Source organism: Trachemys scripta, chromosome 1 (genome assembly GCF_013100865.1).
Source record: "Trachemys scripta elegans isolate TJP31775 chromosome 1, CAS_Tse_1.0, whole genome shotgun sequence".
NCBI classification, from domain to species: Eukaryota; Metazoa; Chordata; order Testudines; family Emydidae; genus Trachemys; species Trachemys scripta.
In genome coordinates this window covers 119,147,114-119,167,853 of record NC_048298.1, presented here as the reverse complement: position 1 = coordinate 119,167,853, position 20,740 = coordinate 119,147,114, and the positions used below count along the sequence as shown (strand labels likewise).

At 39.1% G+C, this 20,740-nt stretch overlaps 1 protein-coding gene across 1 annotated transcript in view; it reads right to left on the bottom strand.

Annotated features, from left to right (window-relative positions):
* Nucleotides 1-19,091: 19,091 nt before the first annotated feature.
* The window catches only part of ARNTL2 (aryl hydrocarbon receptor nuclear translocator like 2), a gene marked incomplete in the record, with an annotated part of 64,301 nt that continues 62,652 nt past the window's right edge, over nt 19,092-20,740 (bottom strand). Inside the window, 1 exon segment of the mRNA XM_034783071.1 lies at nt 19,092-20,370. Coding sequence (XP_034638962.1) covers nt 20,234-20,370 — 137 coding nt within the window.

The window sequence follows — 20,740 nt, the reverse complement described above, 5'->3', positions numbered from 1 at the left end:
ACTCTTTCTAGCAAAAACTAATAGTCTCTAAATAATAGCTATGCTAAACAGGGCCATTTCAGTCTGCCTCTATAGTCAAGAGACCATGGATTAGAGAGTCCTATATAAAACTAATACACAAGACATTTTTATTGCATCAATACTTTGCACATTAAAGATTCTCTGGGAATTAATTTCCACAATGAACTGAACATCCATCATACTCATAATCTGCATATGAAGGATCTCTTCTAACAGATTGTCTAGATTATTGGACAGGCAGAAAGAAGAGGTATTAGTCATTTATAAATTCTAAAAATAACATTTTCAAATAGTTTGGAAGCATCAGGTTACACAACAGCTAACCTAAATCACCCTGCAATCTCATTACGCTGCCCTTATCCTCTCTCAGCCTTCCTGCACCATTGCATGTTATAGCTACTTAGGTTCTGTTTCAAATTACATTGTAAGATCTTTGAGGCAGGGACTATGTACTAGGAGTACCTAATACCAATGGAGCCCCCAGTAACAAAATCCAAAGTTGATTAAAAGGTGTAGCCAATCATTTGACTACAGTCACGGTTCATTCTTAAAAATGGCCGAAAGACCAAATAACTGACTTTAGCCAAATGTATTGTCTAAAGACAAACAATGCCATACAAAAAGGAAACATACATACCCTCCTTCTGGGAACCAAATTCCCACAGCACGTTCAACATATACAGATGTGTGCTTCAAAAATATGTTACAAAACTTTCTATATGTGACTAAAATCCAACCCACCAAGTCATACCAGTGCCTTAATTTGTTGTTCTGTACCCTATCTTTGTTTTGGATACTAGCACTCCAGGTATTGGTCCATGAAGGCACCTCCCTATACTTTGCCTTATCTCATTTTGAATACTCCCTAATTGTACTTCATACAAAGTATTCATTCATCTTTGCTTTGTCAAGTTTCCTATTTTCTAATGCCATAGCTGACTTTGACTTTGCAAAGGGTTGTGGAATACTGGACATGGGTGAACAGAACTGTTGGAAGAGCATTGTACATTGTTAACATAACTTCCTAACATACATATATAATGTAGATTGTATAAATAGAGGCACATAATACCTATTTACATGGTGTACACTATACCTATCATATGTATTGCCTAACAGGCTGGATGTTGAAGCTACACAAATGTGGACTGGAAATGAGGGACAATTTTTTAACAGTGAGGTTAATTAACCAATGGAACAACTTACCCAGGGTCATGGTGGCTTCTCTATCACTGATGATTTTAAAATCAAGATTGGCTATTTTTTCTAAAAGATCTACTTTACTTCAAATAGGAATTGTTTTGGGGAAGTTCTATGGGCACCAGTTGATCACAATGGTTCCTTCTGACCTAATAATCTGTTAATCAATCTTGATTGCAGCAGTTGGATGCTACCACAATAAAACAATGCTAGTCTTATAAGAATGTTCTCTTTAAGGGACACACACATGAAATGAGCTGCACTATGGAGCTCTGAAATTTGTGCGTGTGTGTTCAGTGGGTGGGTAACATCATTTATTTATTTGTAGGTATTCTGCATCTTAACTGAGTATCTGCTTTTATGTTCCCACTTGACAAAGAAATGCATCTCCAGTGTAGTTTGATAAAAACGAGTAGACACAGCACAAAACAATATTAAAGTGGTATGTTACCAGCATGGGCAAGCAGATCTGGGGGGAACATTTTTAAACCTAAGCTAATGCAAACTTTATTGGTAACAACTTTTTCTGAAGCATATGCAGCTGTGCAGTCACTAGGGAGTCATATGGCTAGGCTATACATATTTCTTCATATCTGTTTGGTAAATCAGAGAAGCAAATGCAGGCTCTAGTGCTCTGAAACATTGGGCTAAATCCTCAGCTAGTGTAAATCAGCATAAGTTAATTGACTTCAATGTTCCTATACCAACGTCCAGCAGCTGAGGACTGGCCCAATATGTGGATTTGTGACACTCCCAGGAGGACTTTGGGCTCATAAGCCAATTAAGGAATTACAAAGAGCAATAAATATAGCAAATAAATCTTGCTCCAATAGTGTTTACACAACCCAGAAAAACTATCCATTTTCCTTTGATCAGCATTATGGCATTTCAAAAGAAAAGAAAAACTTATAAAGATGAATGAACTGAGAATTGTCCGTGACTGGAAATTTGGCATCTTATTGTAAAATGTCATCTTTCTGGCATGACTGAAAAGGGGCAGCTTTTCTTTTTGTTTCTAGTCTTATGAATGAACACAAAGAAATAGAAGAGATAATCTATAAAATGTGAATGAAGCATATGGCAAGCACATCTAGTAAATGCATTGCATGTCCCACATATACATTTTGGCTGTGATCAAAAACTGTGTCACACACAAGATAGCAGTGTTTTTTTCATAACCTAGTTAATTGATATCAGCAAATCATGTGTATAATACACCTTTCGCTTCACTGATGTCCCACCCAGTGCTGCAATCCCTACTCAATAATGTTGCAATGCATCTCACTCCTAAATAGTGAGTGAGGCCTACACTTAACTGATGGGATTGCCAAAGCAGCAATGTAGGAGAACATTTTAATTCATACCAATTTTGCATTTTAATTGATAGGAGGTGCTATGTATGAGTCATTAAGGATGGTTTATGGATCTATAAAATAAAGGTTATTCTAGGCTGAGCCAGAGGTTGAGTATCACTGATCTAGGTAGTCAATGGAGAATCTTATTTCCAAAAGGGATTTATTGGGATGCTGTCCTCATGTGCCTCATAGAATATCAGGGTTGGAAGGGACCTCAGGAGGTCATCTAGTCCAATCCTGCTCAAAGCAGGACCAGTCCCAGACAAATTTTTGCCCCAGATCCCTAAGCGGCCCTCTCAAGGATTGAACTCACAACCGTGGGTTTAGCAGGCCAATGCTCAAACCACTGAGATATCCCTCTTGAGGGAGGCCTCTTGTTGCAAGACCCTCTAAATAGCTATGGAAGTGAGCCTGTGAACTGTTGAGCATCCATAGATATTAGAGGGTCAGAAAGGAGTCAACAGAAGTTGAAAACAACAAAGAGTCTGGTGGCACCTTAAAGACTAACAGATTTATTTGGGCATAAGCTTTCGTGAGTAAAAACCTCACTTCTTCGGATGCATAGAGTGAAAGCTACAGATGCAGGCATTATATACAAACCCCGTTGATCTTCTTCTTCGTTTGTATATAATGCCTGCATCTGTAGCTTTCACTCTATGCATCCGAAGAAGTGAGGTTTTTACTCACGAAAGCTTATGCCCAAATAAATCTGTTAGTCTTTAAGATGCCACCAGACTCTTTGTTGTTTTTGTAGACACAGACTAACACGGCTACCCCCTGATACTTGACAACAGAAGTTGAAGGCACTCAACTTCTTGCAAGACTGGGTCCTGTGTCATCTACATTCAACTTTCACAAAAGTAAAAGAGCTAGAGTGGGGCCAAAACAGAACCTTAAATTTGAACCCTTTGGATTTTTGGGGGGCAAGTGTGTGCGTGAAGTTGCTTGGATTAAAATCCCCAGAATTGAATGTGCTCCTATACTTTTGATTCAAGTATTGATCACAAACCAAAAGGGTTTCTATATTCCTTATTTTTGTCATACAACAGCAGCTATTCTCACAGAATTTGGGGCCAAAATGGTGGATTTCTCACAATATCAATTGTTTCCATGAGCTTTCTATCAACGGAGACAACATCTTGTCAGAATACTTTGCAGGATTTCAGTGCTGTCTAGCTCTGCTATTTGGCCTTAGTTTTAAACCTAATGTGATCACCACCTCTCTGCCTGTCTCTAGTAAAATGCTTGTACTGAACATTTTTTGCCTGTTCCATTCATGGTGTTGTTTGATACATCACCACCTACACAGTGAACTCTATATCCTGTTAATAATCCTAGTAATTATACTAAATAGATATTATATAACCTAAACCGTTTATATGGAAGTAATTTTCAATAATAAAAGTAGACTATCACCATGTTTTTCTTGAACATTGTCAAGTTTGGGTGTAAAATGACAACTGGCCTTCATAGCAAGGAGTAGGTGAGAGGTATATACATGCTGGCATTCCTAAACATAGCTTGTTCTTAGCTAAGAATTTCAGCCTTGAAGTCTCTTGGTTTATGTGGCCTTAAATTAAACACTGCACACTATGGACAGATTTTCAAAAAATGCCTTAGGGATTTAGAAGCACCATCCTAGTTTGACTTTCCTAGTGCTCATAAATCCCTTGGGTGTTTTTTAAAATCCATCTAGTGTAGCTTGGCCTTCTCTCTGAATCATGGCAGGAGTTAAGCATTAACCTTAAACAGACCCTGACAGATGTCTAGTCTTGACTATTTGCAATAATGGGGAATCTACAACTGCCATTGGCAGCTGGTTCCATTGCTGAACTGTTACAGCAATAAAGTTTTTCTTTGCTGCACCTTAGGCTCATTAGTACCTGTGATTTAGTATTCAACAGCTATCTAGACAGAGAAGGCTGGGAGACATCTGGATGAGATATTGTGGGACAGGAAATACTACAGACAGCAGCGTAGCACAGTGCTGGCTTATTGCATTAGACCGCTCACGAAGTAACACCTGCTTCAAAATTTAATTAAAAAAAAAATCACAATTAGCACTCAGATTAGAATTTTGTCAGGCTGACAGAAAATCTAACAGCATTTGAGGAAGCACAGAAGTGTTTGGTTAATGTGTTGCTTTCCTGTGCATGAGTTTTCCTTTTCGGTATGCATCAGATAAACTCTGCCGGTTTCCTAGTGAACAGCTGTGTCTCAGTTGGTGCTGTGTCATGAATTAATCAGCCTGAAAAACGGTGTGGCTGGTTGTGAGTGCAACTCTTCAGAAGTAACTCATGTTTGGTTCATCCTGCTCGTTTCCTGCTTTTCAAGGGTTATCACCAAAGTTAATTATTCGAAGGCTGCAGAGCGCAAAGTTCTGCAACAGGCAAGCAGCCAAGATCAGCAAACAGATTTTTTTCCATTTATTTAAGTCCCACCCTTCAGTGTTCTCCATGTGATTTGCTTCATCAGAGGCTTCATAGCAAGAGGCCAACATCAGCAGAGTAGCTTTCATGTTTCAATACTGGCAATTGTTTTTTAAAAAATAGTTAGACTAATTCCTTGCTATGTACTTGTGAACTTTCCCATCTGTCTCTGGGCTGGAATCCAAACTACAGTATAGATTTCATTATGTTTTCAGGACTGTGCATACTTACCATACACCTGGGATATGAACATAGTCACTTGACCTGAGATGTGGCAGTTATCAAATCTCCATCACTTCGCTGCTATTCATTGGCAGCAGCTGGAGTTCTCATCAGAGGCTGGTATTTTAGGTACTTATATGGCCTCCATTATTGTAGTATCTGAGAAAATCTGTAATGTATTTATCCTCAACAAGTAGTGCAGTGCTATTAGCACTTGGAAACGATTAGCGAATGGGGAACTGAGGGTCAGTGAAACTAAGTGACTTGTCCGGGGTCAAACAAGAAGTCTGTGACAGAGTAGGAAAATTAAACCTGGGTTTTCCATGTTCCAAACGAACAGCCTAACCACTGGACTACTTTTCTCATCCTCTCTTGGTATTTTATATATGTGTGGCTTAGCATTGCTTCAGTAGCTGTAGCAAAGCACATTGTGTCATCAGTGTATTGAGGTCAGCTCAGAGGTGTCAACCAAGAGAAATCCCAGCTCCTTTCACTTGTCAAACCTTGCTACATTTGTCTCATAATAAATTCTGTATATATGTTAAAAACCCTTGGAGACAAAATACACCTGTGTCTTTCACCCTGTCCTGGAAAACCACTCACTGCTGCCTAGTGCTGTTTGCACTGTAGTCTGTTGTTGGTGTCTGCCAGTATCCTCCAAACATGGGCTGTCTTGGATGGTATCAAAAGCACATGATCAATAGGTGATTGTACTCCGCATTTTTCAACAATGTGATGGATTTTTGTGATTTGGTCATATGTGCCTCAGCCCGCTCCAAAACTAACTTCTTGTGATGGTAGTTCTGCGTCTATCCTTTGTTCTATGCAATCCTGCATTACATAGAGCAGAACTTTGCCTGTGTGCAATATCAGGGACATGGTACGATGGTTACTACATGCTATAAAAACAGTTAGCGAGGAATATGGACTATTCCTGAATGCGACAAAAACAAAATGCGTGTACGCTGACACAGTTAACAAACAGGATACAAACTGACATCATGATAAACAGACAAGCTGTAGAGGCAGCAGATTATCTGGGAGCATATATATCCAACAAGAGAGGCTATTCTAAAGAAAACAGAAGAGGACTAGGGGTGACTCATTCAGCTATAACCTCACTTAAGTAAGTGTGGAAAAACCATGGATTCGTGAAATGTACAAAGGTGGGACTAGTGCCCATTTTTTCCCATAGCAATTTATGGATGTGAATTGTGTGAAGAAAATTGAAGCTTTAGAAATGAGGTGCTGGCAAAGACTGTTGCATATCTTTGGACAGAAAAAAAAAGGACAAATACCTATTCTCCTTCCTCTACCCCCTGATATTCAACATTATATAAAGGATAATACGATATAATTAAAAAAAAATATATCTTTCTCCTTTGCACCACATGGTTACCAGTTGAAATCCCACCCACGTTAGGACAGATTGAAGTTACTAGTGGTCTCTGTACGAGAAGTTGGTGGTATCATTCCAGTTCCTGGGCACCAGTGTCCACACATCACAAAGCAATCACAGCTAACACTCAGTTAGAACCCTTGTGGACAAACTGAGCAGAAGAGCCAAAAACTGAACTTTAGAACCAGAGATGGAACTTGAAGTACTCTCTTAACACTAGAGGGGGTTTCTCCCCATCAGGGTTCAGGCAGAGAGAGGGATAGTGGAATGGAAAGCTCTATGGATTAGGAATGGAGTTTACAGTGTGAATTTATCGTGGGACAAGTCATTTCACCTCTGTGTCTAAGTTCCCCATCTTTAAAATGGTAATAATACTTGTTCTCCTCACAGGAATGCTTGTGAGGATTAACTAGTACAGTACTTTGAAGATGTAAAATGCTACATATATAAGTACTAAACTTTGGTGTGCTCATGCTGAACCTTTCCTGAAGATAGAGGATTTCATTTCCAGTGCCGTCAATCAAGAATACTTTTTTCAACAGTACTAAATTCAGCTATGAAAAACAGATGAGACAGTGTCATGAAAACATCAAGATACACAAGACTGATAATTTTTATTGAATACTCTCCCCCTGAAGTTAAAATTCACATTAAAAATGAGGCACAATTTAACAGTGACGATGATTAACTACTGGAACAATCTACCAGGGGAAGGGTAGACTCTCCATCCCTTGCTGTTTCAGATCAAGACTGGATGCTTTTCTGGAAGCTATTCTTTAGCCAAACAAGTAATGCTTTAATAAACCCAAGTTATTGGGCTCAGTGCACATGTAACTGGGTGAAATGTGTTGTGAGGTAAGATTACATGATCAAATGGTTCCTTCTGCCTTAACTGTATAAATCTTTGGGGGTGAGGGAAATCTACGAATGTGGTGGCTCGGATATAATCAAACCCAAAACATCCTGATTGCAAAAACAAAACCTGACTGGTAAGATTTTGTAAATCAAATCAAACCCACGCTGGTTTGCTCCTTCCTCCCACTCAAAGAAAGGTGGAGTGTGGATAGACTGGAACCCACATCTGAACCAACTTTGGGTTTACAAAATGAAAAATGTGTCATCTTGCAAACATGAACTCTAATCACCTCTTAGATCCCGCTCTGTTCTCACTTACACATTTTGTCTTGGCACCAAAACTTCCTGTGTCTGTCTCACTTGGGAAAGGGTATGTATGTGTATGTGGGAGAGAGGGCCTATGATTTTTAAAGGAGTCCAAAGGCGTTAGATGCTCACTTCCCACTGAAATATAATGGCATTTGGGTGCCAAACTCCCTTAGGCTCTTTTGAAAATGCCAGCCAGTGTATTCTAGGGGGTATGACTACACAAACTGCTGCATCAGTGTAGATACTCCACTTCCCATCGACCTACCACTGTCTAAAGTGGGGGTTAGGTCGGTTTAACTGTGTCATGCTGGGGTCTGGATTTTGCACACCCTTAAGGGCAGATATCCGATCTTTTGAGTCATCATTTCATCTAGGTTTAAAAACAAGGCAGGCAAACATATATGCTGAAATTAGCTAGGCCAACTATTTAACAACCTTGAGTTCTGACTGCTAACTGCTCCTTTAATGCATCTAAATCATACTGTAACTAATCATTTTACTCATTTGAAAGAAAATGTAACGCCAACTCCTGATTATGATTATTCATCTTAAAATAAAGGACAGGCAAAAATTATAGAAGCACAAGTGATTTAGGAAGCTAAGTGTAGTGGGGCAGTTGCCCCATTTTGGCAGGCAAAAGGTTAATAGCAGCCCTTAGAGTGCCTGTGCAGAACCCAGCCAATCAGAGAAGGCTTAGAAGCAGCCAATCAGGGCCAGGCTGGTCCCTATATAAAGGCTGCAAAGCAGAGGAGACACAAGTCTCTTCCTGACAAGGAAGGGAGGAGGACTGGCTCCCGGGGATAGCACCTTAGATAAAGCAGTGCTGGGCAGGCTCAGGGGAGCAGAGGAAAGCCTCCAGCCTGATACCTGCCAGGATGAGACCCCTGAAAGAAAGGGCCGAGACGGTACAAGGGCCAAAGGGAAGTGGCTGAGGGAGTGTGAGTAGTAGAGGGGAGAGGAGGAGGCCAGGACATGGCTGCTGCCAGAGGGTCCCTTGGGCTGGGACCCAGAGTAGTGGGTGGGCCTGGTTCTCCTCCCCCCCACCCCGACACTGCACCTGGCCGTGGAGGAGCATGGCCTGATACAGACGGTGGCTTGCCCCTGAGGCAGTGAGCTAGACTCTAGGGCTGCAGTGGGCCACGAGGGCAGGTGCAGACTGAGGACTTGCGGATACCCCCGGAAGGGGAGAGACCCGAGTGGGGCACAGCCGGAAGGCTGTATCCAAAAGAGGACGCCGCAAGCCAGGGAGCAAAGTGGATCCCAGACACACAGCAGAGAGGACAAAATGGGGAGACACCGCCTGCAGAGGGTGCTCCACAGCTGGACAGAGCTAATTCCCGGAGCAACCAGCAGGAGGCACCGCGGTGGTGAGTCTGCACTGTGTTACACTAAGGCTATGTCTACACTACCACAGTAAGTCGACCTTCACTACACAGCTCCAGCTACGTGAATAATGAAGCTGGAGTCAACGTACCTTAGGTCGAGTTACCATGAGGTCTACACCACAGAGAGTAGACGGAAGAAACTCTCCCATTGACTTACCTTACTCTTCTCGTCGGGAGTAGAGTACAGGGGTGGACTGGAGAGTGACCTACTGTCCGTTTGGTGGTCTTCACTAGACCCACTAAATCGACTGTCAGTGGATCGATCTCAGAGTGTTGATCCTAGCTGTAGTGTAGATGTAGCCTAAGTCTAATTGAAAGTCAACGGGACTTAGGATCGTTATGCTCATATGTCCCATTTTCAAGAGTGACTAAGTTACTCGGATTCTTTTTGAAAATTTTACCTGGTAGCTAATCTCTAAGGATCTAAAACAATAAGAACAGTTAGAGAGAAGATGGGTTTGGAAATCTGAGAGGCACAATTAAAAATCTGGGAATTGTATACTCAACTTTTATATAAGGCAAGTCACATTTGTTGTGGTGATGTTTGCATCTAGTTTTCCACAGTTTTGCTTAATTCAGTTCTGGCATTGAAATCATATATTATCTTGGCTTTGATCATAGTCAAATTTGTCATTGCCAAGGGATAACTTTTGTAGGGCCATTCAACACAGTTTTACAGTAGCTATGAAATTTCACCCTCTGCCCCTTGGACTTCTAAGTGATGTTTGTAAGGCACAGAGAACTGAAGAGATAAGTATTTATTATTCTTAGTAAAATTTAAGCAAGAGAGCTATTCACAGATTTTCTGTAAATAATGATCATCACATATATTTTCAAAAACCGGCTTAACAAAAGTGGCTGCACTAGGTCAGATGAGATATAAAACTGAGATATGGGCCACTTTTGATCACCCCATGGTCATTTTTGCAAGAAGAGAGTAATCTGGTCAAATTTCAATTCTGGTAATTACGTTCTGCCTACATGTGTACATACCTACGTACGTGCAGTTCCATTTGGAATAATCTCCCTGAAATTCTTAACTCCTGTTCTAAACTTCTCTGTTAAAACAACTACTATCCTTTTTCCAAAGGTGACTGAAGTGATTGAACTGCAGGATTGGTCCCTAGTTTGTATATTAGGCCTGACCCTGCACATACTTATTAAGCATGTGAGTAATTCCCAATAGAACTGCTCATGTGAGTAAAGTTACTGATGTGTTTAAGTGCTGGAAAGATCAGGCTTTTAGTTACAGATTTAAAGTACATAGGATTCTTGTGGAGGAAAGAAACTACAAACGCATGCAATTATTAAGGATATGATTTGGTCACACAAGGCACAGATTCTGTGACTTTAACAAATGTCCATGAGTTCTTTGGCTTCAGCCCCAGGAAGTGGGGCTCAGGAAGGGAACACTACCTCCACCTTGCCTGTTCTGACTTTTTTTGCCTAATTTTACTGTGACCAAATCATATCCATAACTGATTATAAATACAACTTATGTAACATAGCCACTACTGGAACATTTCATTCAGGACCATTATTATTTGGTTTTCAGCTGAAAAATATAAGCATACAATCAGTTACATGCCATTATTTTAAAAGGTTAACTTGCAAAAACAATCCCGCTAACTAGTATTAATTAAATTCTAATTACATTCCTTCTGAACAATTACAGAAAATTGCTCTTTTCTAATTTGATTTGAATTTAATAGTCATGAAAATGTGATATCTTCAAGGAGAAAACATGAATAAAAATACTTACTTCTATAGCACTTTATGGCTGAGATTTTCAAAGCCATCTGAATTAGTTGTAATGGGAATTAGGCATTGTGACAAAGTGACTCACCAGCTGGTGTTCTGCCTTGTGGCTGGGTGTGTTTCCTCTCCATAGCCCCACTGCCCAGACATTCAGGTCCTCTTGTGGCCTCCATCTTGTGACTAGGCTCTCTGTCCAGGTCACATTTAGTCTTGTGGGTTAAACCAGAGTTCAGCTCAACAATGCTTCCATGACCTGAAGTCAGGTCATCAGCCTGGATCCAGGCCTGGTAGTCCTTCCACCCCATGTGTCAGGGGTCTGAACCTAGTTTCCCTCAGTGAGGCTATAGGGGAACCCAATCTCTCTCTCTCAGCCCTGGGTTGCATTCCAGGGACCCTGTAGCAAGCAATTAAAGTCTGTATCATCAGACATCTTGATTTTTCCCTGGACTACTTCCTATATCAGCCTTATTTCTCCTCCTTGCATTGTTGACAGGGGTCTGCCCTAGGTCAGGCCCCCTGGTCCCAGTTCCCAATGTGACAAAGGAAAGAAAACTAAACTAACAGAAATAAATACAGACACCAGCCCTTCTGTCCCACAAGGCTCCTTTGCCATTTGTGCTCCCATTCCACACCACAAGAGACCCAAGGTAGCTTATCTGGTAGCTGAGGATACAAGTTCCGTCTCTTTCCCAGGGCTGGCCCTCTGAACTGGACTTCTCCCTTTTTAAGGCTCTTCCTTCAAGTCTGGCATGCTTCTCATGGTTTCCCCCACAATTTTGTCTGTTACAATGAAAATCTAAGTTTAGGTCCACCTAGCACATATTACAAGTACAACAGTCTCTGGTCTTGTTGCTCAGTGAAGATCAACAATTCTCAGAATGCCTCTGAAGAAACAAAAATTGAAGAGAATAATTAAAGGCTAATTCTACCAAAGCCATCTAATAATGTAGGATTATCCTGGGTAATTCACATAGAAATTGTACACTATTTCCTTGAAAAATACCTATTCAAGTGTCTGACTGGAGGTGGGGTATCTATTCTCTCCTTAGCTCAGAAACATAACTCCCATTACCATTCTTCACCTGAGTTACTCTGGCACACACAAGAACATTGCTAACAATTTTTAGCCATCTTTGTTTAGGGTTGCTTTGCAGAAAATCTTTTAAGAATCTCAACACACAACCTATTCCCCATACCTTTTCTCCAGGATAGAAGCTGTTTAGGGGAACCAAGTCATCTAATTTCTTGTTCCAAAAATACTCGAACAATTTCAACATTATATTTTACTAGGGTGGGACAGTCCCAAGGATTGCAACACAGCTCATCAGAGGCTAAATTTGGAAAGCTCTTTTCCTGTTGTTCTGTCTTAATATCTGAGTTCGGCTAATCAAGGTTAGAATAAGGTATCAAAGCAGACAAGGAACAACAGGATGCATAAATTGATTTATAAATGGTATGGTAAATTTTCCATTAATACTTCTAGAAGTCAGACTTGTGTTGTCTTATTAGAAGTAAAGTGTTTTAATTCCACAAGCTCTCTCTTAATACATCTCTTTAAGACCGAATGTCAAATTCTGCCCTTAGGTACACTTGTGGAAAGCTAAAGACAAACAGATTAAACGTTTAACTAAAAAAACGAGGAGTCAAGTGGCACGTTAAAGACTAACACCATCTGTTAGTCTTTAAGGTGCCACCAGGCTCGTTGTTGTTCTAGATTCAGACTAACGTGGCTACTCCTCTGATACTATAAATGTTTAACTGAGGACTGAATTTGGGATTGATTTACTTTTTAGTCACTCATAGTCCATAAAATCAGGAGCAGTTCACTGAAGTCAGTGGCATTAGACAAGTGTGAAACTAGCGTAAGTAGAAGAAGAATCCAGACTAGTATGTTTAAAATATTTTCCACCACTGAATGTTGCCAATAGCAACCCTCAACATTTTTTTCTGAATGTGCTTCCCCTGTATGCATGACATCAAAAGCCAAAGCACTATAAAAAGACTCCTTGTGTAAAATTACCCCATTCAGTAAATATTCAGAAGTGTAAACATGGCAACTATGTAACTGAAAAAAATATTTTCTTTAACTGGAATGAAATATTAACTCCAGGAGACCAATCCTATAAATGTTCTTCATACAGCGTGCTGCTAGGATTATGCTTTAGATCACTTATTTGAACTACTTGTCCAAACTACCTGTAAGTAGTCTTCTAATAGTATAAAATACATGTTTTCCTGTAGCTATATCTAACTTCATTCCATTTGATCTTTTGTTGATATCTAATCTCCCACAAAGTTAGACTGTTTCCCTGGGTTTCCCTCCAGATCACCCTTGAGAAGTCTGAAATACTAACCTCTCATTTCTGGGATATTCAATACACGTATTTTTGTCTTGGAAACTTAAATGTTCCTTGCAGAAATTGAACATAAAATACCACAAGAGCTAGAACATATTATAGCAAACTAAACAATTGCTTTTCAGATGACAACCTAGCACCATATTGTAAGTTACTTTCATGCAATGCGCCTCAAGAACTGCATAAAAACCTAACAATTTAATTACAAAGCAACACATCACCAATGACAGCTGTTTATGACAATTCAAGTGGTGGTTTCCTAATATGAAGAAGGATCTTAATATAGCTTTCTATAGTGTTCATATAATAAATCTTCCACAAGAGACTTTGCCCTTCCAGAGCTCTTTACAATAGAATATTAGCAATGAAACAAACTAGGGTAAATATTCAAGACTCAGATACTATTACAGGTAAGAACTTTATATAAATGTTTACTACTATACTAGAAAGTTTTGCTAATACAGAAGTATTGTTGCCTTTGCAATACTGAAACTCTGAAGGCAAGTTAGAAAACACTCAATTGAGTTTAACAAGAACTTAACTGAACGTTAGAAATGAAATTGTAGAAGCTTCCACAGAGAATCAAGTGGCAGCCACTAAAAAACCTATTTAAAAGCTTTACATCATCAGAACAAGTTTTCATCAGCTGATTGTACCCTAAGGACATAACACTTACTAGCATCTTCTGAACACCTCTGCTTTTTCGAGACTAACCATTTCTTGGGAGATACTAAAAGTATCTGATATTGCAATTACATTGGACTCTGAAATGACGGATGACAGGATTCTGAAAGACTCCATGGACCAGAAACGTTCACAAGGAAGGGAGGGAATTGAGGAATGGATTCACTTATTTTCCCATTTTGATAAATCATTGTCACTATGAGAAAGGGGTGACCCTTGTCAAGCAAGCTTATCTTTTAAAGTATTTTGTCTAAATAAGCTCCTTTATAGTACACAGATGTGAGATTCCGGCCACAAGGAACATACAATCTAGAAGACAGACTTTACCATTCAGCCAAATCACATATTAGCTGAGCTGTGATATGTCTGTCCCAAAGTCCATTAAAAGTTATTCTGTTTTACCTTTGCTGAGGTCACCATTAAAGTTTTACATGACACAGCAAGTTTGAAGTTGGGAAGATATTTCTTTTCCGTATGTTACCACAGCATTGTAGGCATTGTGAAGAAGGCGGCAGGAGGATTTATTTCCATGTTTTCCAAGGTTTGGTGTTGGTGGCTGTGTCCTGATGAAACCTTAACGTTATGTTTTTGTTCGTGTTGATTTCCAAGTTTGTCTCTTTATATACAGAATTGGAGCACCTCAAGTCCCTCAAGATCTGGGAGGAGGAGGAGAACTGCAAAAAAACCCTGCACCATTGAAGCCACTCCGAGCTGTCTCAATCCTTCTAAAGGGCATGAAATGCAACATGCCTCATAACGATGACGTATTAGAAAGTTACTGAAACTAATTAAAACAAGAGCAATGTACCATATTTTAATAGTGATGACAACCTGTCCACAGGAGGTGACCTCCATGAAAGGAGGTATGCAGAACTCCTTCCCTTCCCAAAGCATTGCCTGGAAAATGGATACAGCCATGAGATGCTGCAACAGCAGCATACGAGCATGCACTCTCCCCCTCTCAGGGTCCTTTTCTGCCCATGTGAGGCACATCTCTTCACCTTCAAACCTGCCAGGATGTGCCACCAGCATTTGCAATGCAAGAAAGATGGCCAAAATGTGATCAGAAAAATCAGCCACCGCATTTTTTGTGTGGATTAAACAAAACATTTATCCTTGTTAAAGTCCTAATTTGCAAACATTCCATCATTCCCCGTGATAGCCAGCACATCTTGTGAGCTTAAATGAGGTTTGTCATTCTGCAAGATGAAGTAGGGGGTCTAGCTGAAAGGGACCAGTTTTGGGGGAAGGCTTGGGTCTCCCATGAGAGAGCCTAAACCCTCCACCCCATCCCAGCCCTTCTTGGACCAGCAAAGAATGACAATATTTGCTTAATGAAAATACTGAATACTACTATATAATGACATGAAACATGGAGTAGAGTGTACGCTTATAAAATCTCTGGATGACACCAAGCTGGGAGGGGATTGCAAGCACTTTGGCAGACAGAATTAGAATTTAAAATGATCTTGACACATTAGAGAATTGGTGTCTTTATTGAATTTCATCTTGTTGACTTCACAAGTGCAAGGTCTTTCACTTAGGAAGGAAAAATCAAATGCAAAACTACAAAATGGAGAATAACTGGCTAGCTGGTAATACTGCTGAAAAAGATCTGGGGGTTATAGCGGATTGCAAACTCAATATTAGTCAACAGTGTGATATAGTTGTGAAAAAAGCTAATAGTCTAGGGCATATTAACAGGAGTTTTGTATAGAAGACGTGGGAGGTAGTTATCTCATTCTGCTTGGCACTGGTAAGGCCTCAGCTGCGTCCAAGTGTGGGTGCTTAAGGAAAGAGGGAGAGAGTCCAGTGGAGAGCAACAAAAATGATAAAATGTTTAGAAAACCTGACTTATGAGGGAAGGTTAAATAACTGGGCATGTTTAGTCTTGAGAAAAGATGATGGGGGAGAGGCTAACAGTCTTCAAATGTGTTAAGGCTGTTACAAAGAGGACCGATCAATTGTTCTCCATGTCTACTGAAAGTAGAACAAGAAGTAATGGGCTTAATCTGCAGCAAGGGAATTCTAGGTTAGCTATTAGGAAAAACTTTCTAACTATAAGGGTAGTTAAGTTCTGGAATAGGCTTCCAAGGGAGGTTATGGAATCGCCATCACTGGAGGTTTTTAAAAACAGGTTGGACAAACACCTTCTCAGGGATGGTCTAGGTTTAATTGATCCAGCCTCATCACAGGGGGCTGGATTTGATGACCTCTAGAGGTCCTTTACAGTCCTACATTTCTAGGATTCTATTCCAAAATGTCTTTTCTGTCCTACACTGAAACAGTTGAGTAAATCCACATTTATAGTGTAGCGCTTTGTCTCATTAAAGCAGCTAACCACCTGGAGGTTTAGGAGTTTGCTTCTGCTGTTAACCTAATGGCCTTAGTCATTGACTGCACAGGCTTTTAAACCTAGAAGTGGTGGGTTCATTCTCCCACAGATGACCTGACTGGGGACCATCATTAGACAGCCACTGCCCCCCTCCCCCAAAATCCCAGTTAATTTGGGTTACCCACCCTATCTGGGGAAGGCTCTCCACATTTGCAGAAATCCACAAGTGTTCAAATCCCCATACATATTTGCAGGGATTGGACCTAAATGTATCTAGTGCTTGAGCTCAAGAAACAGGTCAGAGGTATGAGCAGACTCCCAAACCACTATCCATGGTCTACAGTTACATGAGGAGGGAGAGCCAAATTATATTAGCAAAAGTGACAGTGGTATCTTCTGAAGTCCTGTAGTGTGGTAGTAAGCTGTACGTCCAATACTTTGTGTCATTCTAAACCCTCTGTGTATAGTGTGTATCTTCAGCAACATTGTGCCAACAAAAGCATAGGAGTTAAGTCATCCGTAACAATGGTTACCTTGACCAGCAACATCGTATCATTTTTAACATTCAAACACTAACTTTTTTAAACCTTCAATTGCTATTTATACAAACATTACCACTTTTAAGAAACATTGTTACAAATAAATTGAACTCTCCCCTCCCCATTTCATTTCATACATCACATTGCTCTAGTATGTTTAAAAAAGGGGATTCAAATAAAACGTCAGGCAGGAGCAAAGATTTGGGCGAGTGGTACTTTTTCAAACCATCAGAACTAACTTATATTTTTCCTCACCAAAAACTGCCATGGAACGTGCAAGCAGCTCATTAAATGGATCCTCAAACTCCAAACACAGACTTTTAGAGACCCCCTTTTCATCCCAGTTAAAATAGAAATCCTGGCACAATCTTAACTATTACAGTGCTACCACACCCACAATAAAACACCGGGCTTTAAACAAACACACAATTACCTCAAATTTGTATAAAATATATTTTAATTTCGCCTCGCCGTTTATCATCATAAATATTTACAAAAAAGACATTGTACAATGTAGAATGGTGTGAAATCCGCAAGTTTGACAAATGGTTTTGCAAATAGAAAGGGTTCAAGAAAGCAGCTAACAGACACATATACTGTACAGGTTGCTGATTACAAAGGGCTTAGCAAACTAGCGAATAAAACTAGTTCTACAATAGATTTGCCTCTAAGGTAAAAAAGATTTTCCAGGAGTAATCTGGGAGGAATCCCAAAACAGCGGTTTGACTATGCATGGTAATATTGTCTCTTGTAAGAATTAATACTCTCATTCTTGCATGGAAGTATCTGGACTCTTCTTTGAACCATCTGGTTTTAAACTATTTATTTCTCTAGGTTACCTATAGAACTTGTTTTAATTAGAATTTATTTTTACTTTAAATGTTCAATTAGCAAACGCCGAATAAGGAAAACAGCCATTGTGTTTCATAACTTTCCCTACAATTAAAGTAATAATTAGAATCCATCTTTCAGAAACCATTATAAAAATAGAATCCGATCACAATTCTGAGAAAGAGTCCTGATTTTCTGTATTGCTCCATATCAAGGGCCAAATTCAGCTCTAGCAGTAAAATTATATCAGATATTATTGTCCTCAGGGTTAGAAATGTATACATTTCAGACATCCAGTAATTTTCTCTAATGTCTATAAGGTATACAGCTGTTCCAGTTAAGTATAGGAGTTAATACATCACAGAAGATTATAGTATCCCACCTTTCTGAGTCAAATTATTGTCAAATAATATTGGAGGAAGTTTGACATCTAGTGGCTATTTAGGGTAATTACTTATTTCTTTTTCTTGAAATATCCTAGGAAATTTTCTATACACCATTCTACACTCTTATCTAGATGCATCTGATGTCTGCTGAGTCAACCATCACCTTTAATGTTAGGCACATGTCTACATTAACTGCAATCTCTTCCATTAAACTAACGGTATTCATAATTTTACATTTAGAAGAAGACGACATACTACTTACAAACTGAACCTGTGTTTTCAAATTGTAAAAAATATTCTAAAACAAAAAGATCTACACATCTCAAAACATTTTCAATGCTTTTCTTTCATTTCACGAATTTTTTGGGGGGAGCATATATGGCATAATCCTTTGACTGACTCATTTAACTGCACATACAATGTACAAGCTAAGACATCCATATCTGGATACTAACACCATATTGTTTTAATGCAACATATTAACAGTGCTGCACTCAAGGGTGATCTGTCATAACTGGATCACATGTTTTGCAAGAAGATTATAAAATTAGAAATAAGAATGCAAAATACAGCAATTATATATTAAAGGATTGTAATACCACAAAAGTATTTGCAGCTAGCATTAAGTAATAGAAAACTTTTGATTTCTCCAAAAATACAAGTACTATAAAAGGTATTCTATACTTAAGTGCCCTTTTCACAAAATGTAATATACCCCTATATTGCCACTTACAAACCACCTATAGCCAATACATACACACACATTTCTCCCACTACTCTGTGCAGTTACATAACTCAAATGTAGTTCCAGCAGTCTCAATTAATAGACAGAGATAAAGGCCAGGATTCTTTCAAAAGTGGCTAGTGATTTTGGATGCCTCAATGTTTAGGTCCCCAACCTGAGACACCTAATATTATTGGGCAAAGCTTGGAAAACTGTATTTACATAAGACATTAAGCAGGAAAAGGCCATTAAGGTCCAGCATACTTTACCACTTCTGACTAGTCTCAATTCCACTTTATTACTTTTTAAAATCTCCGGCTCCTCAATTCTCACTTTTCTCCAGACGTAAGATTATATTGACTAATTTTATATCTGCTTTCTTTAAATAGCTATGCTCTATAACAGTGGTTTTCAACCTGTGGTCCATGGACCCCTGGAGGTCTGTAGACTATGTCTACGATTTCCAAAGGGATCCATCCCTCCATTCAAATTTTTTTAGGGAACTGCAAATGAAAAGAGGTTGAAATCCACTGCTCTAACACATATTTCCAAGGCAATAATATCCCCCAAACTATAGTGACCAAATGGTTTTATTACAGTTACAGTATTACTACTATGGTTTTGTGTTCTGTCCCTCTACTAATATATTTAAATAATACTTTGTATTAGACTATTTTGTCTCTCTTCCTCCCCACCAGTCACATTTGTGCTGTGGGACAATGTTTAACATTGTTTGTCCAGAACTCTCAAATCCTTTTCCTGGTCAGCATACTGGATAATTTAACACAAATCCTATAACTTGGTTTCTTGCTCCCAGACTATTGTTTTTTCTTTTGTTTTTACTTGACTACAAAAATTGTACACAATACTTCTAAAAAGGGCAAAGAATTGTAAACGGCAATGTCCCCTTTTGTCCTATAGTACTTTTCTTACAATTTTGCAGTGTGGAAACCATATTTTCAAAGAAAGCTTAGAGGTACAAAAACATTTCTCAAACTGTGCAAGTAGAGAAAGTCCTACAGAAGTGACATGGAGAAATACTTTTCCACCCAATTCTTAAAAGAAAATTACAAATAAAAGCTTTTTTTGTTTGTTTTTTAAAGTATTAAAACATTTAGATGAACACGGTTATTCCTATACATTGTACAGTATCTTTGGGTTAAAGCTTTTTAGCAAAAATATAACCACGTGTTGTAAGCACTCTAGTCAGATATGGATCAATACAATTTTGAGGTTCTCTGTCATGAAAAAATATCACATTTTTTCTATATGTGCAGAACAAGCCATTTCTTTGTGAACAAGGCATAAAAGTCTTAGCAAATATACAGATAGTAAATATGAATTAAAATAAAGCCTTAAAAATGACCAATACAGTACTTGAGGATGTGCGGTTGTTGTGCATTACAGAATTTTACATTCTTCTCATTTGTATATAAAAGAACCACTAGGGAGTCCATGGTATATCACAGAGTTCTGTTGGATCCCCAAGGCCTCCTTCAGCTTCCAAGTAATTCATGAGAGACGCCATGGCAGTATCATCATTTTCACACATTGCATCAAAATCCAACTGGCAACTGTCACCTAGGAAATAATTAAACAACACTATTTATGCAGCAAAAAACTTACAGAACAAGGTCACTTTCCAAACAAACTTACTTTTAAAACAGCAGCTGTCCTTCAAGACAAAGGGCACTTTTCATTCTTACATGTGTTCAAAGATGGGTAAATTGAAGCAAGTTTTGGATTCAGGAGAGATGCTTAGTCAAAAGAATAGGTAACTTGATTCTGGGACTAAATTTATGCCACTCCAGAGGCACATCTTAAACTTCATGTTAATAAAATGACAAATTTCAATCCATGCCAGTTAACTGGCAAACTTCATGTCACACCATTTAAGCAGAAAACTTTATTCCAGTTCATGCCACTTAAGTAGGAAGCTCACCTGTCACAG